Source organism: Anopheles coluzzii, chromosome X (genome assembly GCF_943734685.1).
Source record: "Anopheles coluzzii chromosome X, AcolN3, whole genome shotgun sequence".
Classification (NCBI taxonomy): Eukaryota; Metazoa; Arthropoda; class Insecta; order Diptera; family Culicidae; genus Anopheles; species Anopheles coluzzii.
This window is the reverse complement of record NC_064669.1, coordinates 7317798-7332166: the sequence shown is the minus strand read 5'-3', so window position 1 is coordinate 7332166 and position 14369 is coordinate 7317798. Positions and strand designations below refer to the sequence as shown.

The 14369-nt window shown below is 47.2% G+C and overlaps 2 protein-coding genes across 4 annotated transcripts in view; both read right to left on the bottom strand.

The window, feature by feature from the left end:
• LOC120956455 (histone deacetylase 4) overlaps window positions 1-12872 on the bottom strand; it is a 31222-nt gene extending 18350 nt beyond the window's left edge. Inside the window, exon 1 of one of the 2 annotated variants that reach the window (XM_040377934.2) lies at window positions 11344-12872. In XM_040377934.2, the coding sequence (XP_040233868.2) occupies window positions 11344-11362 (19 nt within the window). In that variant the 5' untranslated portion in view covers window positions 11363-12872. Of the gene's footprint in view, window positions 1-330; window positions 657-11343 lie in introns of those variants that run through there. The other variant, XM_040377941.2, reaches the window with a different exon arrangement.
• Window positions 1-14369, bottom strand: part of LOC120959902 (rho-associated protein kinase 1) — a 212346-nt gene that overhangs the window by 174156 nt on the left and 23821 nt on the right. The window lies entirely within an intron of this gene.

Genomic DNA, 14369 nt, shown 5'->3' with positions numbered 1-14369 from the left:
CGAATAAGCGAAAATCAACATCAACACAATCATCAGTCACCCCATCACAATCCACCCCCTCCCCCCCTTCACTTCGCATAAATAACCACCCCAAAAAACCGTTGTGGAAGATTTGGAAGAAAATAGCAGATAAAGAGTAACGGGGAGAACAAGCACACACAAACACACATACAGTACACATAAACACAAACACACACACACACGCGCGCGACGAAAGTCAAATCGAAATATTCGCCCATTCGAACACACAACAGCTCCCCTACCCCCCTCCCCCCTCTCCCTGCTTCCCCTTTCATTCCCATTCCCCCTCCCCACGCCTTCCTTACGCACCATGGAGCACATAGAAAACAACAACACACGGCGGCACACAGGCAAGACACACGTACACACGCACGCACGCACGCAACAACTGTTTTTAGGGTGTAAACTTTTGTTAAGAAAATGTGGCACTTTTTTCCTTCTTCTTCTTCTTCTTCTTCTTAGTTCTCAGGGGGGGCGCGCGGCTTAGACACACGTCTGATCGTTTGGAGCGTACTGCTGACAATACGCACACGGAAGCGGCCGCGTTCAACATGTAGTGGCGCGCGAGCCCCATCAACACACACGCGCGTTCTCTTCTGCCTCTCTCTCTCTCTCTCTCTCTCTCTCACTCGCTCGCTCGCGCGCGCACACACTGTTGTGAGAGTGCGGGAACGCGCCACTCATTACAGGGTTTACCAGCATAATAAACAACTGGCCACTTGTTTATAACAATAGTCGTTTTGAATAGACACCGCTGTCTACCACTTGCTCACACGTCAGATGGTGTAAGCTACTCTGTCCAATTCTATAACACAATTTTCGCCTTCGATTAGCTACTGTCAGATTCGGCATTGTTTGTTTTGTTGGGACAAATTTTGCAAAAACAAAACATTTTCAAATACGTTTCTTTTATTCAAGCAATATGCAGTATAAGCTATACATTTTAATAAATCAAAACATTAATTTTGTTAATTATACAACAACCACAAGAAACCGTGCCGAATCCGACCGTTGTGCAATCGAAGGCGAAAATTGTGTTATAGAATTGGACAGAGTAGCTTACACCATCTGACGTGTGAGCAAGTGGTAGACAGCGGTGTCTATTCAAAACGACTATTGTTATAAACAAGTGGACAGTTGTTCATTGTACTGGTAAACCCTGTACTGGGCTGGCAGTGTGAGCGACCAGCAAATAGATGAGCGCGAGAGAGAGAGAGAGAGAGGGGGAGAGCGCAATTTAGCTCGAGCCACTCGGAAAAGCGACGTCGGTGGAGCATGTGGGGCCTGTGCGGTGTGTCAGTGTGGCCCAGGAGAATACAACACAACACCACGAGCAAATGTAAAAGGGGAGCACAAAATGGAGCAGTGGAAGCACTGGAGCCGGTGCGCACGGTTTTCTGGGGAGAGAGTGAGAGCGAGCGAGCGAGAGGGAGAGAGAGAGAGAGAGAGATTTTGGGCCCGCTGTATAGCCGACACGAGCGAGTAGAAGATGCGGGGCACACCGACATGTGCGTTGCTGTGGGGGTAGTGAGTGAGCGTGAGCGTAGGGAATTAGCTATATTTATCGAACCCGTGTTGACAATTGTCGACACACGACACACCACAGAGAGTGTGAGAAAGAAAGAGAAGGAGAGCCAGAGAGTCGAGAAGACCACTTGCACATTGGCGAGTGATTTAAATTATGAAAATATATCATCATTTCCGCGACTCTACTGCAGTGTTTCTGTGTCTGTTTGTGTGTGGGTGTGTGTGTGTGTATCGCGAAATCTTGAGCGACCCTCTAAAAACGTACCGCGCGGATTAGGTAGTTGCTCCCCCTCCACCTTCAGAGTTCTTGCCGATACATTGGAGAGAGAGAGAGAAAAAGAGAGAGAGAGACCCAAATCGCCCCCTCGCGGTAAACCGCACAACCTACCTTCAACGTCACGCCAAACGTGCGGTCCGTTGCCCGATTGACACACGAGCGGCGCAAACGAGAGACCCTACCAACAACAAAAAGAAAGCAAACAGAAGAGAGAAAGAGAGAGAGAGAACAAAAAACAACAAACGAGCCCTACAATTGAGTTACCACTGCCACTGCCACATGATCCCACATGGGGCAGGGTGAGGAGCGAGAGAAGGGGGGGGGGGTGTCCTGATAAATCGGAAAGTCAGCGGGGTAAGGGGAGAAGTGCAACGACTATTTTGCTGACACAACACACTGCGGCCCCCCAGTAGTGGAGTAACTGTGCAATCACTCAATTCTCCTGACGTATCTCTCTGCCACGTTCTCTCTCTCTCTCTCTATCTCGCTCGTTTGCTCCATCTGGTTGCCGATGTGTCTCCCGGTGGTGAATCTGGCAGCTGGGCGGTACACACACACACACACACACACACACAGCACACGATTGCTCCACAAAGCAAAACGGTTTGAGTTCCGCGTCCGACCCCACAACCCGACGTCTTGTTCGGTATCCAAAATAGGACCTCACTCCAACGGTGTCGGCTTTTCCAGGAAATTTTCAAAACAAAAAACCCGCCAGAGCCTCCCCACCTCTCTTCTTCACCAACATTGGCCGGGGGTGGGCGTAGGAGGGTTAGGTCACGCGCACTTGCGAAAAGTGCGCCGGTGGTTTTTGAAGAATCACAGCGCTCCACGATCGCACGAGTTATTATTGCGAGCATTTCGAGTGATGACGACGGCCATCATCGCGGGAGCAAACGACCGCAAAATGAAGGGTTTGCAATGCTGCACACGACGAGGGGGGGGGGATGGAATGATGATAGCTCTCACATCGGAATGCTCGTTAAATTTTACATCCTTAGATGCCCATTTGAACACAAACACACACAGTGGGGCAGAGAGTTGTTGTCCCTGGGCAGCAAGCCAAGACAGCTAAACCGCATATCGTTTGCGCAAAACCCGACCAGAACGACCACTTCCCTACGATAAAATTACAAAGGAAGCCGTTACATATACATAGGTTTGTTTTTTTTTTTTGCGTTTATTTGCCCGGCCAACGACCTGACCAAATGACCGCATCAAGTTATCGCGCAGCCGAACGGCCAAGTTATCACAACACCAGCCAGGCAGGCAGTACACCAAATAAGGCGTGGGAGAGGCAGATATATCCTCTCGCCAGCAGGGCTGGCCCATCACAATCTCTTCACGAGGTTCTAGAGGCTGCCGCCGGGCAAGATTGTCATTTACACTGTTGTCCGCGTTCACGCCATCGCCTTTTTTTCCTGTAACGCTTTTGTGTCAATCAAAATACATCTTACGGCGGGTACAACGTCAATCACGATTGGGCGTTTGAAGCCGATGCTAATCTTATCGCGATTTCTTGGAAAATGACTGCACCTATAAATACGCTTCCGATGAAGTATGGAAAAGTATCGATTGCAATGAGGAGAGGGAAGGCAGAATCGTCACGAGCAACACGCCCGTCCTGCCGTATCCAGCGTACCTAGACTTTTCCCGTATCCAGCGAGATGACTTTTTGGGTGAAGCTGATGAAGCATTAGGTTACAATTAGGCGCCACATCAGCGGCGTGAACCGATCGGTCTAGGGGTAGACGCACCGACCCCTGCAAGACCGGATGAGTATCGATTCCCGGAGGTCTTCTCACTGGACTATTATTTGGCCCTAGGAGATGAGTGCTTCCACTTATAATATAGGTCTTCTCATATCCAATGGGAGCAGAGGTTACTAGATTTTATTGGGTAAATTAAATCTACTGGTTTTCATCTCAATTTTATTGGAATTGTGTTTTTCTTACTTGATCCTGTTACGACCTCTGTTAGTTCGGGCGTTGCCTGATCTTGTTGAAACGTTGTGTTTTGAAACAAACCCACGCATCTGGAAAATTAAGTCCATTTTGTTTTTTTTTTTATATAGCTTGTTCTAGTATCCTCCTAAACGAAGATATGCCAAATTCAAGGTGACAAATTCAAGGTGACAAATTCAAGGTGACAAATTCAAGCCCCCAAAGCAGCAGATTTACACATAACCAACGCCAGAGCTTTCTGTTTTGGAATATTCTGAAGATATTACTGGACAAAGCCGGAAAACACAAAGCATTGCACGTAGTTCACACGCGGGATATATGTCTAGAATAACATCGCGATTGATGGCTAGATATTCTACACACATTCTACGGTTTATGTCCTGGGACACAGCAGCTAAAGCGAAGATAGCCAAGGTCATCAGGATGTACAAGGATGTGGACCTGTAAAATTGCCGAGATCGGAGTCAAGCAAGGCTCAAAATAAACTGAGCAGTGCGGATGACTTTATGACATCCCAGCCATGACAGCCATTTTGGCATTTAGCTCCAGGACATTAGGCATTGGCGATGACCCTGGAGATCAATTAAAACACTTTGCGTGCCTAACTTCTAGCTGTTGCGGGTGTACATGACTGCGACAACAACTTCTAGCTGAGTTGTGTCGCTAAAGATAGAAGCAAAAATGTAAAATGCAAAAACTATCTAGAGTAGCGATCCTGTGCTGTAAGTCCTCTTCCAACCCGGAAGTGACCCAAGCGTTACCGGCACAGGAAGCCCTCGCAGAGTGGGCAGTAAAAACAGAGTCCAGTGGCAGATCCCGGTGGAGTGAGATTGCAATTGAATTAGATCCCTTGCTGCCGGAGACCGAGTATGCCTGGTGCCTGATGCCAGCCACCGAACGGATGACGACAATGATGATGATGATGATGATGATGTACGGGAAAACCAGACACGCAAATGGAAGAACCGGGGGAGGGCAATGACGACGAACCGACGACTACAGGGACCGTCGGATAGCGTGTGCTGTCATGATGTACCAGAGCACCATTGCTTCAAGCAAAAACCCACCCAATGTGTGTGTGTGTGTGTGTGTCTGTGTGTTGGGTGATTTGCCACCGCTTCTGTGCCAGAGTGTGAGACCCGCCGTGAGAGGAGAGCTGCCACCCCCCTCCTCCCTCTGACAGTGCTGCTGCTGTGGCTGTGTGCGGTGAATACTATGTATTGTGAAAAAGGCTATTAATAGCTACTGCGCCGTATCGGTTTGCGCACTTGTTGGCATTTATAAATATATCTCAGATTTTCCACCTCCCAGCCCCTGCACCCCTTTCTCACTTCTCTGTTCGGTCCGCGGCACCACCTACCCCCATCAGCGCGCACCCCAGGGGTTGTGTATCGGGGCCGGTAATGGTCCCTCTTCTTCGCCTCTTTGTCCTCCTCCTCATCCTTCTCCACGTCACGTAGGCCAGCGTCTTTTTCTGTGGTTCGCAGTACACTTCCTCGATTTCATTTCCAGCAAATTCCCCCACTGGATGGGAGCGGCAGTTTGGGATGGTGGGTGGGGGGGGGGGGGGGCGGTAATGCGGCAACACGGTAGCCGCATTTAGAGCAGAGCATGCCAGGGAGGGCACTGCCACTTAGTTCTAGCATCGGAGGACATTCCTCCACCCCAACACTCCCCCCCCCCCCCCCACTCCACCCCCTTTTGGAGGGAGCCCTGTTGGTTCGTGCTGGGATCATTAAATCGATATGGACTGTGGCATATGGCGAGAGAAAAATGGCATAGCACGAACCCAGCCCGCCTCCCCTCATCCCAGCCCGCCTCCCCTCATCCCAGCTCCCTCCGCAATCCCACGCCCACCAAGAGAGCATCAAGGCGAAGGCTAATAATGCATTGATTACATTGGCGCGTCCTGGGCCCATCCCTTTTTGGACGAGGGGTTCCCCCTCGTCGACCCCCCCCCCCCTCCCATTGCCACTCGGTAATGATCTGCGGCCGTACACACCTTTCTCGAGTTTCCTTCCCTATTGCGGCCCTTTCTTGCTTCCCGCCATGCGGCACCATCTTTCCAAATGCAAACACGCCGCGTGTCCTTCGGCCCAAGCCGGATATGAAACATCCTGGCTAATGGTGTCCGCAGCACTTGCACTGTGTGTGTGTGTGTCGCTGCTTTGTCCTTGAAGGGGGAGCCACCGACGTTTCCATTAGAGATGCACAAGCTGCACAAACCACCCACCAGGACGACGACCGGGAAGGATGATGATGTATTTCCGTGCAGTGCTATAAATGCTCTTCCAAGCAAAGGCAAACACAACCCCATAACAAGGCAACTTCCGCTTTTCTAAACTCAAATCCGTCCATGCGCCGGATGGAGCCGATACACGCTTCTCTCCCTGTGCGCGTTGATAGGACGGGGGCTTCCGCATATTCCAGCGCATCCAATTAGTTTTTAATTTGCTTCCCTTTTTTTCTCTCCCACCGCGCGAGCGATTGTTTACGGACGCCGGGGGTGGAGTGTACAAAAATAAGTACATGTTTCGCTTCGGCATTGTCCTAGTCTGCCACGGGCAGGCGGCAGGCAGGACGAACTGAGCGCGAAAGGCGGATATTGCGCGGAGCATCCGTTTTTTTTCTTCTGTTTTTTTTCTAATGCACACAGGGGCACGGCTTCGGCTTGCTACAACACAACACATAAACTATAAAAAGGCTCACACACCGGTTCGCTGATAAATTCCAATTAAATCTATTTGCATCGCAGCAATAATGTGCAATCAATATGGATGGGAACAAAGCAATAAATAATGATCCTTACTGTGGGCCTGGATTCTGGAACATGTCCGCACAAGAAGAAGAAGAACAACAACAAATCAAACACATTCGCACCAACGGCCACTGACAATAATGGTCTACGCACTTTGCGCGAATTATTCTTTCCGATTTCCGTCTCAGTGCAGTGTCCCAGAGACAACAGTGTTCGAGGCAAATCCTTCAATGGATCTTTAAACAGTGAGTTCTAAGATTCAAATTTCTTTAGCCATTCTAATCACTGAACAGAGAGTGAATTTGTCACAAATTATCTCTACTATGGAACATCATGCAGCGGGACCCACTATACTGGGAAGTCACGAGGAGTTCTGCTACCTTCAGCGAAATCCGGAGTCGCATTGTGCAGAGAAATCCTATGCATATCCTACGGGATTCACCAACTGCTGAGATCCAGAAGACTTCAAGACCGCAAGAAATGAGAGATATCTCCCACATTGAATGTGCCCGGTGGTCCTCTATGGATATGAGAGTCTTGGACAATCATTGGAGCAGAAGATCCGAACAATGATAGGAAAAATGAAGTTTTTGTCAGAATCGGTTCCGGCTAGCTCCGATGCTTTCTGGAATCGATTCCAAAGAGTTGGACTGGAATAGGTTTCCGGAATGGATTCCGCAATCGGTTCCGGAATTGACTGCGGAATCAGAACCGGTTCCGAAATCGATCCATTCTCATGGATATTCCTGGTTTTCATTCTGGAGCTAATTCCAATTCTGGGGTCAATTATGATTCCGTAACCGAAGCAAATTGTGATTCCCAGGTTGATTCCGCTTCCGGAGCCGATACCGATTACGGAATCGATTTCGGAGCCATCTCTGCATACGACTCCGGAATCGGCTCTAAAATCGAAATCGATTCCAGCATCGAAATCGGCTCCGGAATTGATGCCGAACACGGAAATATGAATCGGGTAGGTCCGATTAAAAGCTCCCATCACTAATCCCAACGCTCTGGGCGTGTTTGAGCAACGCATCTATCGGGCCATCTTTGGCGGTGTGTTCGAGTATTGAATTTGGAGGAGAAGGATGCACCACGTGAGCTTGCTAAAGTGTACGGCGAACCGACTATCCTGACTGTGACGAAGTCTGGGGCTGAGGATGCCAGATACTCTTGCCCCACCAAGAAGCTGTTCGACAGCGAGCTCCAGAGTTTGGCACGAGACGCAGGGGAGCGCAGTGAGCTCGAAGGCTGGATCCGATAAAGCAAGACCTGTCAGATATCGTGTGTCTACATGGATGATAGGCTGCAACCAGGTACCGAACATCCTGGAGAATGATTGTTGACCGGACCACGTCGCAACTCTTTTTGAGTGCTTTTAGAAGTATAAAAAGGCGCTCCGTCTTGTTGTAAAATGACCCGATGGGGCTCATCGATGGTTCTCTTTGATCCAAGGTAGGATCTAATCCTTTAAAATACCCAAAAATAGCTATCAACATTCACTTGCAATGCAGCTTTGCTGAAACCTGGAGACATTTTCAATCCATTAGAAGCCACTGCTCCAAAAACCATAACTCCGGCAGAATGTTTAGTGGCGAACTTAAAATTTATCTTCTCCAAAACATCCTCAAGCTTCTGCGGTGAAATAAATCTATCGGTGCAGAATTTGATACGACCTCCTTCGTGTACATCGTGCATTACTTGGAAGTTACTTGTCACTGACTTGTTTACATTTTTGACAGTTAGAGTTAGTGTTGGGTAAATCTGATTCTGATTCATGAATCAGAATGAATCCTTAAAATGTTTCAATGAATCTGAATCCCAGCAGGAAAGATTGATGAATCTCAAAAGATTCATAAAGCTTGAGTTTCTTCTAATTCTTATTCTTGACGTAAAGACCTACGTGGTCCAGCCTATACAGGCATTCGAGACTTCTTGGTACCACGCAGTCGAGTAGTCTGTTATGCTACGTGGAGCCGGTCGATGCCAGACTTAAGCCCACGAAGAGCATGCCGTGCGAATTTACCACTGCACCATGGGATCGAGCACATTCAATATTTTGAAAGTTATACACGTTGTACAGCGATTCATAAATTCTTGGATATATATGAATCTTCATGAATTGATCCTTTATAGATTAAATGATATTTAAAGATTGATTGATTCTTCGAGATTCATGGAACTTTAGATATTCACGAACCTTCAAAGATTCTTTAAACCGATGGTCCAGACCTAACTGCATCTTCAGCGGTGCATGATCGGAGAAGCAGCAAAGTGATGGTGGAAGTAGTCGCCCCTTAAAGAACGATCAGTCGAACTCTCTCATCAGAGCATCCCGGCCATCTTTATGAGTTAGGCAGCGTTATCCTTCTGGAGATAGATATGTTTGAATTGAAGATTCTTTGAAGATTCCAGATTCTTCAAAAATTAATAAAACTTTAGAGTTTCGAATCGGGAATAGAATCACTCATCGCTGAATAGTCATATGAATGAATCTCAACGAGCGATTCATAAAACTAGTTATAACCCTTAGGGTTACACACATATACATATACATACATGTAGTAATACGCACATCAGAATGATCTGTTCGAATCGGTTTAAATGAAGAATCGTACCTATTGTCCAAGGATCTTGAAGAACGGTTTACAGTCTGGCCGAAAGTTGCTGAAACTAACGATCAGGGAAGAACAAGAGTGCTCTTGGAAGAACTAGCACCATACGAGCGATGTTCAGCATACGCCTTTTTCGTATGAAAGTCACTCAACTGTTGCTTAAAGCGTAGATTTATACGTCAAATTGCGAAAATAACAGCGAGATACCGGATGTGTTCTCTTGTACACTTTGCTGTACAAAGCACAAGCAACAAAGCATGCCTAGCCTACTGCGACGTTAAGTTGTATCAATAATGGTAAAACAAGATTATGGTTGAATCCTCAAAAATCTCTAATATCCTACGGTGCATACTAATGGAGCGCGCAAATGTTTTAAAATGTATTATAGCTGATTTCAAAACAATCGATCCGTGGATTCAGAAAACAAATTGACTGAATTTCAGAGCAACAAATATTGTGCGTCGTAGCCCACAATTGGTACCAGTACACCGCACATCTCTAGAAGGATAACGCTAGGCACTCATAAGGATGGCCGGGATGCTCTGATGCGGCAGTTCGACTGATTGTTCTTCAAACGGCGACTACTTCCGTCATCACTTTGCTGCATCGGCGATCATGCCTGGGCCTTAGGGCCTTCTGGGCATCGACAAAAGCGTCGATTTGGGGATCGTAAAAATGCGTAAAAATTCAAAACTAAATGCAAACCGTTGTTCGGGTCGGATATCGTTGTGCTTTGTCGCGCGTGCCCCTGAGACACGGCGATGTGTTGTTGGGCAACACTTTTTCCCTTTAAATCGTTTAAGAAAAAAAAACCAGCTACCACCAGCAAAACTTCCGGCAGGACGTAGGGTTGCAGTTCCGTGCTGCCTGCCCTACTGAACCTGCCCTCACACTGTCAACATAAACAAAAACCACATACACACACACACACGCGCGCGCGCGCGCAAACAAAAACAAAAGCATGTACCGCCACCTCCGCACAGCCACGAATCGCGGATCGCACCAGAAGCGGGCCACTGCCGGTGGGGTCGAGCGACGCGCGCGCTTGCAATATATAAATGTATAGAAATGTATGCGCATGTATACATATACATATATATATATACCTATACGTGGCCAGAAAAGATTAGGCGGACTAAAACCGGCACCGCGGCTCTAAATTTAGACACTCACTATTTGCTGATTATTGCCAAGCGCGCTATAAATATCGCCGCGGGAAGGAAAAACCGACCGCATTGGAAGAGCGCGGCAATAAAAAAAGGACAGAGCAGACCAGAACTGAGACAGCAATAAAAGGAGGATCGGTAAGTGTGGGGCCCACAGCGCACAGCAAACGAAAGAATAAATTTTCGTTCGACAAATCCCTATTTTTGGCCTTCCTGCTTTCCTGTTTTTTGTTCCCCTTCAGCTTTTCCGTTTTGAATGTGTGTGTTTGTGTGAGTGTTGTGCGCCTTTTTTTTTGCGCAACCAGCTTCATAAACTGAATTTATAACTTGCAAATATCGGTTTTATCGGCAAACACCGAAAAAAAAAACACCCTACCGCCCTACCGCGTACCACGCGAATAGGGGCAATTGCCTTCTGTCTATCATTTTAAAATTCCCCATCTCTCTCTCTCTCTTTTCTATCTTTTTTTCTCTCTCTCTCTCCCTTTCTTCCTTCGTCTCTTCGCCCTAATTCTCGTTACCGAACGCCCGCTAGGCTCGCTAACATGTGTTCCGTTTCGTTGCGCATGTTGCGCTGTGCACGTGAATAGAACAATATAATAATAAAAAAATTCAGCAACAATCCTTCGCGTTGTGCCTCTGTGTGTTGGCTATATTTACGTGCCTGCTTTTCCCCATTGGCAGCCCTCTTCCCTTTGGTCCAACAACAAACAGCATCATCATCAACACCGTCGTCATGGTTTTCCCATTTCCCCCGTTTGCAGGAGGAATCCGCACCCCTCCGCCCCCCAAAATAAAGCAGGACCAAAGACGAAGCAGACAGGAGCGGATGACGATCGCACTCAATTTTGGCAAATATCTTTTGCTGGTTTGGTTTTTTTTTTGGTTTTTCCTCGTTCCGCGTTGCGCATTTGTACCTTCCAGTGCTGGCGTAAGCCCACTCAAAAAAAAAGACGAAAAAAAAAACACACACAAACATGCAATTAGTGAGGAAAGTTCGCAGCGCACTACTCACCATTGAAGAAGCTGTGCATCGTGCTTCGTGCAGGCAGGTTGTTGGTTCACGGATGTTCACGGTCACGGGGGGGGGGGGGGGGGGGGGGGGCTGATTTTTTTTTCTCGTTGTTGTATTTGCGGTTTTGTCCAAAAATCTTTGCCAACCCCACAGAAACCGACCTCGGAATCGGTTTGGGGAGGGGGTTGTGTTGTTGTTGTTGAACTGCAGAACTGATTGCAGAGGAGGGATGCACCCAACAACAAAAAAGGGAGGGTTTGTCGCGTGGGCGGAGGCGGGTTGATTACGCACGCCGCCACCACCACCACCACATCCTTTTTCAGCGATGGGCGGAAGTCGCAGAGTTCTGGGCAGGCTGCGGCAATCAGTCGGGGACTCGCGCCGGTCAAACACACTTCCGAAAGGGCTGTCGTGTCCGCTACACCGCCACCACCACCACCACCACAACCGATAACAGCATGCCACCGCCCACCACCCCAGCTGCGGTTCTCGGCAACACCTACGCGCGCCCACCACACACCACAATTTTTCGCTTTCCGCTTCTGTGCCGCACGCACTCCACACTACCCAAAACCACTATACAACCACTAGCGAACGGAGCGCGCGTGTTTGTGTGTGTGTGTGTGTGTTTAGAACACTCCGTATGTGCCGCTGTATTCCTTCCGTTTGGATTTTTATTCCCTTTTTTTGTATTTCTTCACACTAGCGCGCGGGCTTGCAGGATACCTTCCCCTCCCCACACTCACACACACACCCACGTCCTCGGTTCGTTGCGCTGGAGGCGATTTGTTTTGGAGCGAGCAATTCGACGACCTGTTTAGGAAGACGTGAAGGCTGCTGCCGCCCGCCCAGCTCCACCAGTAGCCATCGCCCCACGCACGTTCGCCATTTTGCACCCCCACCCCCTCGCTCTAGCCCACCTTTTGGGGGCACTGCGGCACGCACAGGCACACACAGTGATTTTGCACGGTTCCCTCACACACACAGGCACACACACACGGAAACGCACACGCTTATCACACACGGCTCGCAGAAAACCAACGTTGAATGTTGCAGGGAGCTACCCTCTTTTTCGTTGTTTATTGTGTGTCTGCTTGTTATCAAAAAGAGCAGCCAAGTGTTTTCATGCTGTCAAAAAACTTGCCTGCTGTTGCCTGCGCCCGTGCCCCAAGGTTGCTACAGGTCCGCGATCAACAAGTGGCCAACAGTGGGCTGTGGCCAAGCTGCGTACAAAACCACCAAACGAAACCCCAATGCTCCCAGCTAGCATTTTCCAAACCGCGTCCATGACGTCTGTGCGGGGTTGAGCCGCCTGGCCGGCCGGTCCAACGTCGAATCAACGTCGAATGGAAGTAATGGTACGATGATGCGCAAACCGTCACCACTTGGGTGCAATTTTGTGCCAGCGGCTGTGATGCTACTACACTTACAGTGACACTGCTTCTAGGCGACCCAAACAATCGTCTGCGACAATTTTTGATGACACTTTCGATCTGTCAAACCGTGTGCGTTTTAGCACGAAAGTATGGCTAACTTCGATTGTTTCGTCGCGAATGCTGGGAAGCTTTATCAATCTGGGCTATCTTCGGTCGCAGTAGTTTTTCTCGTTCAATCTCTGTAGTTCGTCTCAGCAACTCAAGTGCCTCAAATCCACCAAACGACCACTTAACGGGTTCTAAACGGCTCAAGCTTTCAATCAAAAAGAAATCAATAAAGTCCTCAAAAGAAATCAATTGCAAGAAAAGGACAGCAATATAATGATAAGTTATAATACGCCATCTATTGAGCAAACTAGAGTGAAGCTACGGAGCCTTCGTGTTTTCTTCCTCTATGGATGTTTGATTTTACAGACTTTTAACCTTTAAGTTGGCAACTGCATACCCGGGTATAAACTTTAATCTTTAAACTGTAATAACTTTTGAATCATTGCTTTTATTGGCCTGAAATTTCCCGTAGCCTTTCAACTATTAATTTCCGATTTTTTGGTGCATAAATCGTAACTTTCAACAAGCTGTAAGTATTTTATTTTGAATTATTTTACCACGTAAGTTGGCAACCAGCATACTCGGGTATTCCATATATTTTGTATGGAGAAAAAATTCAAATTCAAGCGATTTAAAATTACAAATAGATCGTTAGTTTTATCATATGTATGTCGGCCACCAACTTACGTGTGTAAATTTGATTACCAACTCTACGGTTAAGCTTAATCTCTGGCGCTTGGAATAAAATCAAATGCGGCGTCCAACGACACCAGAATTTGTTGATACTCCGACATCATCTGTCAAATACCATACCAAAAGTTGACATCACATCCAACAACATTGCATCCGATGGAGCACTGCCATCAGTCTTACTGATTTATTTGGGAAACTTTAGCAAGCTGAATTTTTACACTATGTGAAGGAAATAGAATGTTGTAAAGAAATACATTTTTCTCTGCTGGGAAAAATTCATTTATTATTATATTGAGCATCGAACTGCTAAGCAAAACTAAAAACATGTGATGGTAAGGTAAACATTAGGTTTTATTTAGGCCCGTGTCTGTGCTCCATCGCATGCGATTTTATCGCACGTGCTGTCAAACGCTTTTTCGTATAATATTGCGATTATTTGGATGATTTTAATAATATAACGATTATGAAAAATTAAGTTGAGATAGTTCCTACAAAACACCACACATTTAGTTTGACAGATAAAATCGGATGCGGCGTCCGACGAAATCAAAATTTTTTGATTCTGTCGTACGACGAAATCGCACGTCCGACGTTATCTGTCAAATTCCATATAAAATTTTGACAGGCCTTCCGATAAAATCGCATCCGATGGAGCACAGACACGGGCCTTACTGAACATTCGATAGGTACAAACCATATTGATGTACCGACTATCGAACAAGCGTTCCATAGACAAATTTTGTTGATTGGGAATGGTTCGTGTCAAGATGTTTACACATCTAAGTTTTAGTTTTTAATTGATATTTGATTTTGTATTTATCCATTTTTGGTTATGGCATTGCATTACGT